Genomic DNA, 13698 nt, shown 5'->3' with positions numbered 1-13698 from the left:
CATAGAATGGCATAGAATGGATTATATATATGACTAATGAATATTAATTATGACAGTTTCTACTGTCTTAAACAATTCCACAGAGAGGATGGATGGATGAAACCATCCTCTCTCGATGGTTATCCATCCTCTCAGGCTGGATCAACAGCAGCTCGGAGTATGAAAACCAAAACATTCACATGAGCTCTCACAGTGCCCAAGCCTAGGTACACAACAAATCTCACAATGCATGGTGATGCGCTGTGGTGTAGAAGTAAAGTAGCAGTCCAAGCATAGAGCCCTGGGAACCCCGATCAACAAAGTATCTATAGGCGTTCAGTGGTTAAACGGAGAACGGCACACACTTGCTAAGATGGATGGCTTATGTGCTGTAATGAGTATTGATTGTAATGTGTGTATTGATCAGGACCAGTGATCGCCTGGGGTGAAGCAAGAGAAAATAAACGCATTAAAACCCTGTTTTTTTTTTGGCCGTGCTACAGTGTAATTTTGCCAGAGACACTGAGAGTTTGGCCCTCCGCTCCCCATCCGTGTTTGTATTTACCATTCTGACGCACATTAACCAGATTCTAAAATATTTCTTCCAAAAATTACAAGCATTTGGCTGCGGACTCCCATCTGAAAATATGTTGTTCCAGGGACCCCCCCTTCCCCCCAGACGATGAGTTAAATACGTTTGTTGGGAAAGAATACATATTCCGAGAATTGCACACATTTTCACGATTTTTCTAAAATCGCAGATCTACAAGCTGGCATTCGGTGCTGCGCTATGAGCTTGTAGATCTGCTATTTTTCAACAGCTGAAGTAAAATAATATTATAGTTAAAGTGGGGAGTCTGAAGAGTCAATGTGACCACATAACAATCCCTCTGACACATGACGAGGGGCGTGCTAACAATGGAGAGTGAAATAAGTGTGAAATTGTTTTTCAGCTTGGCTGATCCATTTGATCCATACCCGATAGGGAGAACATCCCCCGACAGGTAATCATATTGGATTGCTAAGCTGTGACTGTGTTTTGCAGCCGGCCTGATTCCTATCCATGTTGCATGCATAATGCTGCGTTTTCTGATTGGGAGACACTTTGCCTCTATTACGGGTTTCTGTGACCTGCTGCAGTTTCTCTCCGAGTTATTATTATTTATTATACTGTACCCTCGGCCTTTGCACTGATACCTAGCATGGCGCTATCTCTAATGTGACAGTTGCTTCAGTTTTCTCGACCCATTACCAGCCCTTCTAAACTGTGAAGTTTAACTCATGACATGCCACCTATCAACACCACCAGAAGAAGATATGCATTTATTGTCATGCAAATCCTTGACTCTGCTCTCCGCATGCAGCTCCGCAGATCTCACCTCGCACACACCCCGCGACGAAGAGGAAGATCCCAGCCCACAAATAATGAGGTGAGGTTTAGTTAAGTAAATAACGTCTCTGTGAGCTCATATTGCCTTAAGTGGTGTTTATTATAAAATCTGTGGATGGAATAATAGCCGTGACTCACAAAAACAACATGGCACTGAATGTGGCACAAGTTCAACAAATGTGTTTTTAATGTTTTATGTATGTGTGCTTCACGCAGCATGAGTGGCGATGCGTTGGACTCCCTGGCTGAGGACGTCATCCCCATCGACACTGACACTGAACGGTATTACAGTCTCAGTCTCTGGTGCATAGTGGTGTTGAGGGTGTCTGAGTGACTGACTGACTGTCTGTCTGTCTGTCTGTCTGTGGTGGGGGAAAGTAGTCAAATGTTTTACTTGTGTTAAAGTATCAATACTGCAATGTAGAACTACTCTGTTCTGTTTGTAGAAGACAATCGTCGCGTCGTGAATCGCCTATGCACTCTCCCATAGGCGGTGCACTCGCTCGATTCACTTAACAAACTGGGGTTACTAAAGTAACCTAGAATTTGTAGAAGAGAATCTTAACTTCATGAGCTCAGTGAGCTTGGGCTATTTTTCAAATGGCCCAAATGTATATAGGGCTGAAGTGTTTTGTGATAATAATCCAAATCTACAAGGACCTTGAGTAACTTAAAGTTTTCAAATAATTGCAGTGGAGTATTGGAAATTAGTTACTTTGACTGACTGACTGACTGACTGACTGACTGGAGCAAATCCACGGTCTCAAACTTCACTAAATTGCTGTGTTTTATTTTTGGTTTGTTCCGCCTGGTCTGTCAAGAAGTTCTGCATCACCGACCAACTCCACTTAAAACGGCCACGCAATTATTACATCATCGCACCATGGCAATTAATTTGAGACAATCTAAATTATCTTTTTCATGTTGCAGTGAATTTACATTTTCAAAAATAGATAATCCATTTCCACTATAAAAAAGTGACTTTTATATTATTAAATATCGACAATTTTTGAAAGTATATTGTTATTGACCAGTCATTGTCAGTAATTTCTTTGTATATTTAAGTTATTTGTCAATTATCTGCCCTGTGCTATATTTGTGTTTTGTAAAGGTTTATTTTTATTTATGTTCCAATGTTCAGTGTCAAAAACATAGCAACCAAAATGTCGTGATGGTGACAGCCCACCCTCCACTGTGTGTCTCTCCAGTCTCAGTAGCGAGCGCTCCAGGTCCCGTACGTGGGAGACGGGCGTCCCAGAACACACCACTGCCACTGTAGAGGAGAGGTGATGATGACACACTTTGGGTTCACCCCCCTCCCCCGCCCCCTCTGCCGCAGTATACACACAGAAACACTATACGGTCCACACAAACATGGGTTTTCAACAGAATTTGCTACTCGTTTTTGAGGGGTGCATAACCGCTCCAATGAACAGCTATGTGTGTCTGTCCGTATGTCTATTTGAGTACGGATGTGTCTGTCCGTATGTCTATTTGAGTACGGATGTGTGTCTGTCCGTATGTCTATTTGAGTATGGACAGCTGCAATACCGCTGGGTGACCTAAAATGGCACTGTTGCACCACACCACTGATTTTTAGTTTGCATGTGAATAATAATATTTTGAGAGAGGACTTCCGTTTGGTCCAGGGAAAAAAATAGTTGATGCATTCAAATGTGTCTGTATCCAACAACAATGCTGTGCTTCTTGCCAAATGATATCCCTGCTCTTTACTGGCAATACAATGCTTGAAAACTAGATTATTATGTTTTTGGCCCAGCTCATGAATGTAGCCTGTGATAGTGTAATTGGTCTAACTATGATGGACCCACTCCACAGTGACACAGTAGTGGTGGTCCCTAGGTTGCTCTTAGTCACGCTGGTGGTCCCTGGGTAAAAATGAGTTGCACACAAAGACACACAGACTACATTCTACGGTTCACTTCTTCATTCATCTGCCTCCCATTCTCCCATGTCTTCACTGCACTAAAAGCCTTTTACTGTACGTTCTTCCCCTCTCAGCCCAGCACCCAGTGCACCTGCAGGCCATGAGGAACGCACAGTGGTCACGTTTGAGAGAAAGTAAGTCACCTCTTTATTTTAAAGTAGTGGTGGAAGTCTGGAAGAAGTACTCAACAATACACTGTATATAGATGTATTTTTATAGTAAAATTACCACCATGTAAATACCACAATGTAGAAAAAACGTTATTCAACTTTGCGCAGAATATCCCATTTGGGTCAAACAGCACTTTTATTTTACCTCTGAGGGCGGATTCTGCTAGTGCATTTCAATGGGGATGGAGCATTTTTTATTAAAAAATAGAAATCGGCAAATGGCAGCAAACCGCTCCATTCCCATTGAAATGCAATGGCAGAATCCACCCTCAGAGGTAGAATAAAAGTGCCCGTGCCCTTTCACAAGTTTCCACAATGTATACGGTAGCTTACAACAGCAACACAAGTAAGCTTGTAGATCTGCTACTGCTATTTTTTTTAAATGTTTGAAATTGTACGGACATTTACAATTATGCAAAAAAAACAATGCGATTATGTAATTGTGACATGCCTATAAGTACATGTACTTACTACTTTGTTACCTTGCGCCACTGTTAAAAAGCCCCCACAGGTTCATATCGGCTATAAGTGTGTTTAGTTTTAGTCACATTTTTGTCACCTGGAATGTTTTAGTGTTAGTCTAGTTTTAGGCGACTAAACATCATAAGATTTTAGTCAACTAAATCTACAGTTTATTTAGTCAACTAAAATGTATTTTAGGGGGCCTTGATGCCGTCGTAATGTCTGATTTTAGCCTTGCTGAAAATAGCCGATCTACAAACTCTCAACGCTCGTAGATCTGCTATTTTCAGCATGCAACCAATTCTAAAATGACTTGTGTCTTTTACTTATACTGGATCTCTTGTGCACAAGTCCCTTCCTAACATTTTAGTGTAGTTTTTATTTGTTGACAAAATTGTCAATATATTTAGTCGACAAAATCAACACTGCCACACAAACCCTTGTTCACTATGACGAGGTCACCAGGCTTTCATAGTGAACACTCAACCTGCCGAGCCAGAAGGAATTGTGCACCGACGGGGGTGTGCTGCTGCTGCTGCAACAACACAATACAAAATGGGTCATCTGCAGCGTATATCCGCTAACACTTTCCCTTTTTACAAGCTCGCTAAACAAAATGTGCTCGCGGCAATTTACGTTGTCCAGGCTGTTTGTTTGCTAATGCTACTGTGATGGAGATGATCTCATGCTTGTCAGTGGTGGGAAAAGTACTCGCGAGTAAAAGTATAACGATACTGCAGCGTAGAAATACTCCGTTACAAGTGCGAGTCTGGAAGTTTCCGTGCGTAAAATTACAAAAGAATTGGCTTCAAAATGTACTTAAAGTACCAAAAGTAAATAGTAATGGTACGGTACTCATTATGCAGATGTCCCATTTCACAAGCTTTAAATTCAAATGTATTACAATCTTTTGAAAATAGCAGATCTACAAGCTCACAATGTCTCGCATCGTGACACATTCTGAGCCCTACAGTGATAAGATCTCATGTTTTCTAACCCTACAGTGATGTAAGATCTCATAAACCATTAACATCTGGAACGCCTCTGTGTCGCCTTAGCTTTTAACCACTTTAACCATTATTTTAAACTTATTTTAAACTATGAGCTTGTAGATCTGCTATTTTTGGGAAAAAATTTGAAAACGTGTGAAAATCTTTGAATATGTATTCTTTCACAGCAAACGTTTTTAACTCAAATATTTGCTTCTGGGGAGTCCCTGGCTGGAACAACATATTATCAGATGGGGTTCGGTGGCCAAATTCTTTGGGGTCCTTGACATGAAATAGTTAGAGAACCACTGTGTGATGGATTGATGTTGAGGACCACTGTGTGATGGATTGATGTTGAGGACCACTGTGTGATGGATTGATGTTGAGAACCACTGTGTGATGGATTGATGTTGAGGACCACTGTGTGATGGTGGATTGATGTTGAGGACCACTGTGTGATGGATTGATGTTGAGGACCACTGTGTGATGGATTGATGTTGAGGACCACTGTGTGATGGATTGATGTTGAGGACCACTGTGTGATGGATTGATGTTGAGGACCACTGTGTGATGGATTGATGTTGAGGACCACTGTGTGATGGATTGATGAGGACCACTGTGTGATGGATTGATGTTGAGGACCACTGTGTGATGGATTGATGTTGAGGACCACTGTGTGATGGATTGATGAGGACCACTGTGTGATGGATTGATGTTGAGGACCACTGTGTGATGGATTGATGTTGAGGACCACTGTGTGATGGATTGATGTTGAGGACCACTGTGTGATGGATTGATGTTGAGCTCATGTTTTGTGGTCTTCAGATCCTCAGAGAACGACTCCCCGTGGGACCGCTGGACGTCGCCTACCGTGTACGCAGTCGCTCCTTCCAGCCAGGAGGAGGAGGAAGAGGAGGGTGATGAAGATGAGCAGGAGCCAGAGGGGGAGGAGAGGTACATTTTGCCGCAGTATCTGGGACTTGTTAGGTGGAGTTTAAAGCACATTTATTTTTATGCCACAATATTAAAATCGAATCGTAAAGTTCAGAATGGATTGTCAGAAAGACGTTATCGAACCTTTCATGGTCTATATTGTTTAGAATAGTTTTAAAATGTTCTAAAACTCGCAATAAATCGCAATATCGGATCGCAATATATTTAAGAATCGCAATATAAATCCAATCAAAGTATCGATATCATATCGAATCGGGAGGTAAGTGAATCGTCTCACCTATAATTATTTTATATATATCGTTGCTGTCGGCCTTGAATCTTGAAAGGTTTGGACATATGAAGTTTCCACCCGACAGAGATTCCAATTTTTTCAATTCAATTCAATTTTATTATAGTGTCAACCTCTACCTCTCGGTCTGCTCAGTCTGAAGGATGAATCTAGTACCTCTATCTCTCAGTCTGCTCAGTCTAAAGGATGAATCTAGTACCTCTACCTCTCGGTCTGCTCAGTCTGAAGGATGAATCTAGTACCTCTCTCTCAGTCTGCTCAGTCTGAAGGATGAATCTAGTACCTCTACCTCTCAGTCTGCTCAGTCTGAAGGATGAATCTAGTACCTCTATCTCTCGGTCTGCTCAGTCTGAAGGATGAATCTAGTACCTCTATCTCTCAGTCTGCTCAGTCTGAAGGATGAATCTAGTACCTCTATCTCTCAGTCTGCTCAGTCTAAAGGATGAATCTAGTACCTCTATCTCTCAGTCTGCTCAGTCTGAAGGATGAATCTAGTACCTCTATCTCTCAGTCTGCTCAGTCTGAAGGATGAATCTAGTACCTCTATCTCACTATATAGAATAGTGACTTTCCACAGCTGTATCGGCACAGACATAATAACGATGCCGTAACGTTTTGTCTCTTCGACAGCGCCGTGGACACAGTGACGCCGGTCGTCCCGACATTTAGCGCCATCAGGTGAGGACAAACTTCACGTCAACAATGTAATTGAGATTCTTATCACAGCTTCCGAACAGGGGTAGAGGTAAGGGGGGGGGGGGGGGGGGGAGACAGAGCTTGGGGAGGGAGGGGGAGGAGAGAGGTAGGTGGAGGGTGGGAGAAAGAAAGATTATAATGGAAAAAAGGCTGCACACTCATAGCCACGATTCAGACATTTATTTTAAAAGTGAAGGGAGAGAGCTGGAGGGGGAGGGAGGGAGAGATGACACAGGTAATGTTTACCATTAGCAGGGATTGGAATGCACGGTCAAATCCTCAGTGGCAATGCATCCATTTGTAACTCTACGAGGGTGCACAAACGGGCCCTGAGGGGTCCATTACTTGTACACCCTCCATAAGAGTTGAATGAGCATTTTTTCGGCGTAGGAGGAGGGTTTAGGCGAGCGAGAGAAAAGCCCTGAGGTACGAGAGGTAAACAAAACCACACCCTGGTTCGATTAAGAAAAAGACTGAATGACTGTCTCTGGTATGGAGGGAGGCTCTCAATGTGCTGATGAAGGAAGAGAGAGAGAGGAGCCCTCTGGTACATTGATTGAGTCCAGGTTATTGACCGGGGCAGGCTCTTTGTAAAAGTAGGAATAAAAGTTTATTTTCCTTCCTCCCAGGGAGACACACCACAGCGACCTGGAGCCAGTTATGGATCGGTGAGTTTGTGATCTTGTTAACCTTAAGAGCACAGTGTGGTTTCTTTTTTAACAGCCTCTGTCAACAGTCAATCACATTTGACTGTTGACTTCTGCTGAATCTTTTGCGTTCGTCAAGGATGTCTTGTGTTATACAATATGGGTTTTGCATATAGATAGATAGATAGATAGATAGATACTTTATTTGTCCTTTCGGAAATTTGTTTTGTGCACAGCAGTCATCAGGTATAAATCAATAATTAATCAAAGATAATAATTATAACGCAAAGAAATACATTTTCTACAGTATAAATTGCTCTTCTTGATTCAAGTGTGCTAAATATCAATTCAGCAAGTCTTTCAGGATCTTCCGGATTCTTGATATCAGCTGGTTCCGCATTGGGAATTTGGGATTTGCACTGGACTGTGAAATCAAAACTCCAAATTTCAGGACATATTATTACTGTATTCCTACTTTGAAAACCATGCCTTGTGAACCACTTGGGGGTCCAAGATTCTTTCAAGATTCTTTATCGTTACATCTTGTATATGAGTACACATGAGGATTACAATTCTTAGTTTTTGGCTCTACAAGCAATAACATCATCAACAAATAATAAAGAATAGCAAATGGAAGGTAAAGAAAAGTATATGTACATTAGTCATAGTACGCACAGAGGGGAGCTTGCAGGTGCTGTGCAACTGTGTGCGTGCGTGCTGGGGGGGGGGGGGCAGGGGGATGGAAAGTACTTGTACTTTACTTGAGTATTTCCAATTTCCAATACTTTTACTTCTACTCCACAAAATCTCGGCTCTAGATATAGTTACTTTGTAGATTTTATACAAGCTCTCAATGTGACACATTGTGAGCTTATCCTCCCCCTTCTCCGCTCCCTCCATTCCGAGTACAAAGTTCTGATGCTACTGTAGCCTTCAAAGCAACCAAAAGTATGGCACCCCCATATGTTGCAAGTCTGATCAGACCCAGTACAAACCCTCCCGCTCACTCAGATCAACCGACGCAGGGAGGCTGGAGGTACCTTCGCTAAAAACGCCGGGACAACGCTCCACAAACTCTTCTCCCTTCTGGCTCCAAAACTATGCATTGCAATCAGAACTGCAGACTCACTCCCAATCTTCCGCCGTAGTCTGAAAACCCACCTCTTCAGACTCCATCTTAGCACTTGCCCTAGCCTCGACAACCTTACAGGCGTATGCATAGGCTCAACTTATGAAATTTAGATAGCATTTTATGTAGACATAGCACACTATAGTGTATAGTGTATACGCATAGTTTCATTATATAGATATTACACTATTGGGTTCTTAGCTTATGTATGATTCATGATGACTAATTTTAAATATTTGATGTATTAACATGTTTTTTGTTCTTGCTTCTTTTTGTTCTCTGGATTAAATGCCTAAAATGTAAATTGTAATTGTAAATTGCTATTTGTGAAATGGGACATTCTGCACAATGAGTACTTAACGACATTGCAAATATTGATACTTCTACTCTACTTCTACTCTAGTAAAACATATGACTACTTTTTCCCAGCACCCCTTTCCCTTAAGAATGCGTTAATGTTCCTCTGTCTTTGTGGTTCATAATGAAGGTGTCTTAGGTGTTGGCCCAGTTTACAGAGATATTTAGGCCAAAGCCCTGTGGGAACAACAGCTGTATGTGCTTCACACTGAGGCAGCGTGGATCTAAGGTTACCACTGCACACCTGTTGTCCACCAGGCCTGTGCGTGTGTACTATCGACCTCCCAATCAACCGCGTTACTGATCTGAGCGGACGATGAGCTCTTCCCTCCCATTATCTTTCAATTTGCCCTCATTTCCTTCCTTTCTACTAATCGCCAGCTCGGTTCCAGTCCCCCGATGTCAAATTAATGATGTGTGTTAGCGTTGTCCTTTTGATGTCAAATCACAGCCCGTTAAGAAGCGCCCTGGTAACGATTGACGGGTGGGGTGGCTTGGGGTGCAGGAGGGGGGTGATTAACTCCAGCCCACGTTGGTTTGACTGAAGTGGAGGGCCTTTCGTTCCGACATGTGCTTAAAGTGTCAGGCTGGTGTCAGTGGTTGACTGATGACATTACGATGCACTGCTCTCTCTCTCTCTCTCTCTCTGTCTCTGTCTCTGTCTCTGTCTCTCTCTCTCTCTCTCTCTGTCTCTCTGTCTCTGTCTCTCTCTCTCTCTCTCTCTCTCTCGCTGTCTGTTTCTCCAGGTATCAGACCTATTCCAGCGCCACAGACGTTGAGGAAACCCGTCGTGTTGAAACGCCAGAACCTGAGTCCAAAAAGTGTGTTTTTTTTTTAAAGGCTGACAGTAATTAAGTGGCGTTGAGCTGAAGATGAATTTCAACATTATTATTATTATTATTATAATCATTATGTTTATCTGTCTGTGATCTATGAATCCATGTCGCCCATCTCTCTTCTAGGGGATGTGTGTTTGTTAAGGAGTATGTCGACGCCGGTGAGCTGAACCTACATAACGCCAGAGACCAGGATGGAAGGTAAACACATTTGAATCACAGCAGCAACAATAATAATAATACTGTAATCTACACTACAGGAGATTTTATCACTGCAAATGAATCACTGGTTGTTCTTTTTGTCTGTAGCGGATCTGAATATCTGACATCAAGCTCCTCCTCCTCCTCCTACAGCAGACCTTCTAGCTACTCCAGGTACACACACACACGCGCACACACACGCACACGCACACACACACACACACACACACACACACACACACACACACACACACCATCATCCAAAATCAATCGGAGATCTCTGCCTACCAATAATGGTGACATCTAAATTCAATATAGGGCAAAACTTTGTTGTCGTTTTAGTTTTTTTTTCACCGCCGTCCTAGCATTTTAATAGCGCTTTCCAATGCACACTATTTCACCGATTCTCACACACATCCACACACTGCTGGTGGAAGAAACCATGCAAGGCCACCAACTTGCTTAGGGGTTCAGTCTATTGCAAAAGGACACTTCGACACTAACCCAGGAGGAGCCGGGATCCAACCGGGAATCTTCTGTTTGCCAAGCAAACGGAAGTCTACCTGCTGAGCCACTGCCTAGGGCTGTCACCATTACACATTTAAGTTGGCCATTCATTGTCACACTAAAAATTGCGATTAACGATTTAATTGTGTTTTTTGCATTGAACATTGGAACGTTACCAATTTGTTATTCTGTTTGCCTTTTAGGCTTCGTAATCACAAATTGCACAGGGCAGATATGACACATAGCTTAAATATACAAATAAATCACTGACTCATTTAAAAAAAGAAAAAGGAAATTTGTTCTTTCCAAATAATGCACAAAATAGCAAAAATATGTTGATCTACAAGCTTATAACATGTGTTGTAAGCTTCTGATCTGCTATTTCTGCTATTTTTGAAAAATGTATTGACATCATGTTTAAACATGGAAACGATTGACAGTTATGCAAAAATACACTATATATTAAAGTTAGATTTTCCCAGATGTATCGGTAGGTGGAGTTCTCTAATCGTTTGATACCATTATTTATTCAGCATTTGAGCCACGGACCACCATTTGATGACATTTAGCCTTGGACCCAAAACTAAAGGATATTTTGTTTTTGTCCACAATGCCATGCATTAGGAGAGATGACAGGCAAATGCTGATGAAAATAACAATTCTTATTTTTAAGACTGTGAAGACTTCTTATCAATAAGTAATTCAGATGTTTAACAATAATCTAACTCTTGACACCCTCAAGAGTTAAAGCTCTAATAAGGGTCAATTTGGTTACCAACTCTCCAGCATTTAGCTGGGGACCACCTGGAACCCCCTCAAGGACCACTGGCGGTCCCCGGACCACTGGTTGAGAACCACAGCTCGCCTGTGGTGTTTGTACTGTAGCTCTTGGGAAGGAAAGCGGATATGTGTAGCTCTTGGGAAGGAAAGCGGATATGTGTAGCTCTTGGGAAGGAAAGCGGATATGTGTAAGCAATAAGACACAAGCTCCATCATGTGTGCTCATTAGGAAGCTATAAGCGAAGACATCAAAGGATTGTTTACACGTCTTAAGTTCCCTCACATGACCTGGCAGAGACCACACCCCGGGGCCACAGCAGGTTATCTCCACATAGAGCTGTGCATGGAAACAGACCTTTAAACACATCTTAAATATCAGGCTGTTTTTGTATTTAAATAGTCTTGATAATATAATATTATAATAATAATAATAATATATGAGAAAAGATGCTGCTATTTGTCCCAAAGTGACTGCAAAAGATTTCTGCGATTTGTTTGAAAAAAACATTATACCCATAACCCATATAACATGGATAAATACGACGCAATGTGACATAGCTCGGTTTACACAATGCTGTACCCCCTCCAACTGTATATACTTTTACCCATTTTCAAATATTTTTATTATATTTTGAAGCAAGTGTCAATAAAGTTCCATTGAATTGAATGACATCGGGGTCAATAACGCGTCCGGACTGCCTCTGTCGTCGACTCGTCTCCATCCACTTTTGGACAATAATGGAGTACACTGCCGTAGCTCCTCACTACCTGCACCAATCACTCCCACTTTTCACACAGGCATTGGCAATAATAATATGGAGGTCTTACATTTCTAGGAAGTGAAAATCTACATTACATTATGAATTAGCCATTTAAGCCCCATTCCAAATATAGTGAATATGGCAGATCTACAAGTTTGTGCTATTTTCCCACTACTATTTATTTATTTAGTGGGTGGGGTTTTTGTAATTTATACTTTTGAATATTTAGTCTTAGTGTGTATGTATGTGAAATTAAGTGTGTGTGTGTGTGTGTGTGTGTGTGTGTATAATATATATATATATCTCTAGCCTACAAACTTTGACTCAAGTGATGTCCACAATGCTCTGTTGTCTCCCAGGGTCTCCGAGTCGTCCATCTGCACGTACTGCGGAGAGCAGGTGGGCAACGACGCCAAGATCACCATCGAGCACCTGAACATTAGCTGTCACCCTGCCTGCTTCCAGGTACACACCACCCTATCTTCAGAATAATGACAATAATAACCATAATTGTTTGCCTTAAGCACCTTTTCAAGTAACCCAAGCACAACGGCCACATTGCATTTAGATTGATTCACAAAATCAAACGACCGATCCCAAGTGACAAATGATCCTAAACTGCACCGTGAAATGGAATAATCCATTCGTAAGCCATAGAAGGAGACGGAACTCGTAAAAGAAACACCCAAGAGTGAATGAAGAAATGGCGTGATTAGCGGAAGCACAGCTAGAATAGTTGAGATTGTTTATTTTTGTTTGTTAAAGGACCACTTCACTACTTTTCAACCTATCTTCATATAATAGGTCCTCACTAATAATAATCATGAAAGAAATGGTGCAATTCTTTTCTACTCGGCCTGTGATTCACTGTTCTTGTTTTTTTATACTAGTTTTATATACTTGATTCATGTACTCAATTGACAGTCCATTGATAAAATGACTGCATTTTGATAGCTTATTTAATTTTTCCTTTATTTTTTAATTTACTCTTTTGGATGACATGTGTAGCAGATGTAGAAAGGTCTGGGATGTAGTGAGAGCTCTCATGGGTATGTTTTGTTGTTGATGTGTGATTGTTTTTCTGTCATTGTTTGTGCTTTGTGCCCTGATCGAGGACTCCCTCGAAAACAGGTTGCCGCAACTCAAGGGGTTTATCCTGTATTGGAAAACAAAACAGTTATTGCTACTACAAGCCTGTACCTTGTCATACTTAAGTGCGTAATTGTAATTATTTTGCTGGTGTCATTTCAGTGTGGTGTGTGTAGCAGACCTATGGGAGACCTGCTGTACAACATGTTTCTGCACGGCGGTAAAGTCCACTGTGAGAGCTGCTACTCGACTGTGTTCGACTGAGTATCCACGCTTGCAACAGACCCCCCATGCCCCTCCCCCCACCCCCTCCATCTCCCCCCACCCCCTCCATCTCCCCCCACCCCTCCTCTCCGCCACAGAGTTAAAGCACAGTTTCTCAACGACTGGTCCGGGGCACACCAGGGGTCCAAATGGACCCTTACGGGTCTGTAACTCGGTGTATAAATGGGCATTTGTACACTGATTTTTCAGAATAGGCTCTATGCACACAGAATAACTTTTCCTAATTCTG

At 41.9% G+C, this 13698-nt stretch overlaps 1 protein-coding gene across 1 annotated transcript in view; it reads left to right on the top strand.

Annotated features, from left to right (window-relative positions):
• The window catches only part of znf185 (zinc finger protein 185 with LIM domain), a 28883-nt gene extending 15185 nt beyond the window's left edge, over positions 1 to 13698 (top strand). Inside the window, exons 20-33 of the mRNA XM_083786204.1 lie at positions 933 to 983; positions 1344 to 1409; positions 1586 to 1651; positions 2578 to 2655; positions 3392 to 3451; positions 5764 to 5892; positions 6812 to 6859; positions 7507 to 7545; positions 9757 to 9831; positions 9973 to 10047; positions 10156 to 10221; positions 12455 to 12560; positions 13347 to 13474; positions 13526 to 13698. Coding sequence (XP_083642330.1) covers positions 933 to 983; positions 1344 to 1409; positions 1586 to 1651; positions 2578 to 2655; positions 3392 to 3451; positions 5764 to 5892; positions 6812 to 6859; positions 7507 to 7545; positions 9757 to 9831; positions 9973 to 10047; positions 10156 to 10221; positions 12455 to 12560; positions 13347 to 13448 — 961 coding nt within the window. The 3' untranslated portion in view covers positions 13449 to 13474; positions 13526 to 13698. The remainder of the gene's footprint in view (positions 1 to 932; positions 984 to 1343; positions 1410 to 1585; positions 1652 to 2577; positions 2656 to 3391; positions 3452 to 5763; positions 5893 to 6811; positions 6860 to 7506; positions 7546 to 9756; positions 9832 to 9972; positions 10048 to 10155; positions 10222 to 12454; positions 12561 to 13346; positions 13475 to 13525) is intronic.

This window comes from Protomyctophum parallelum, assembly GCF_964188405.1.
Source record: "Protomyctophum parallelum genome assembly, chromosome: 16".
NCBI lineage: Eukaryota > Metazoa > Chordata > Actinopteri > Myctophiformes > Myctophidae > Protomyctophum > Protomyctophum parallelum.
The sequence above is the reverse complement of the archived record's forward strand: the minus strand, read 5'-3'. Positions and strand labels throughout refer to the sequence as shown.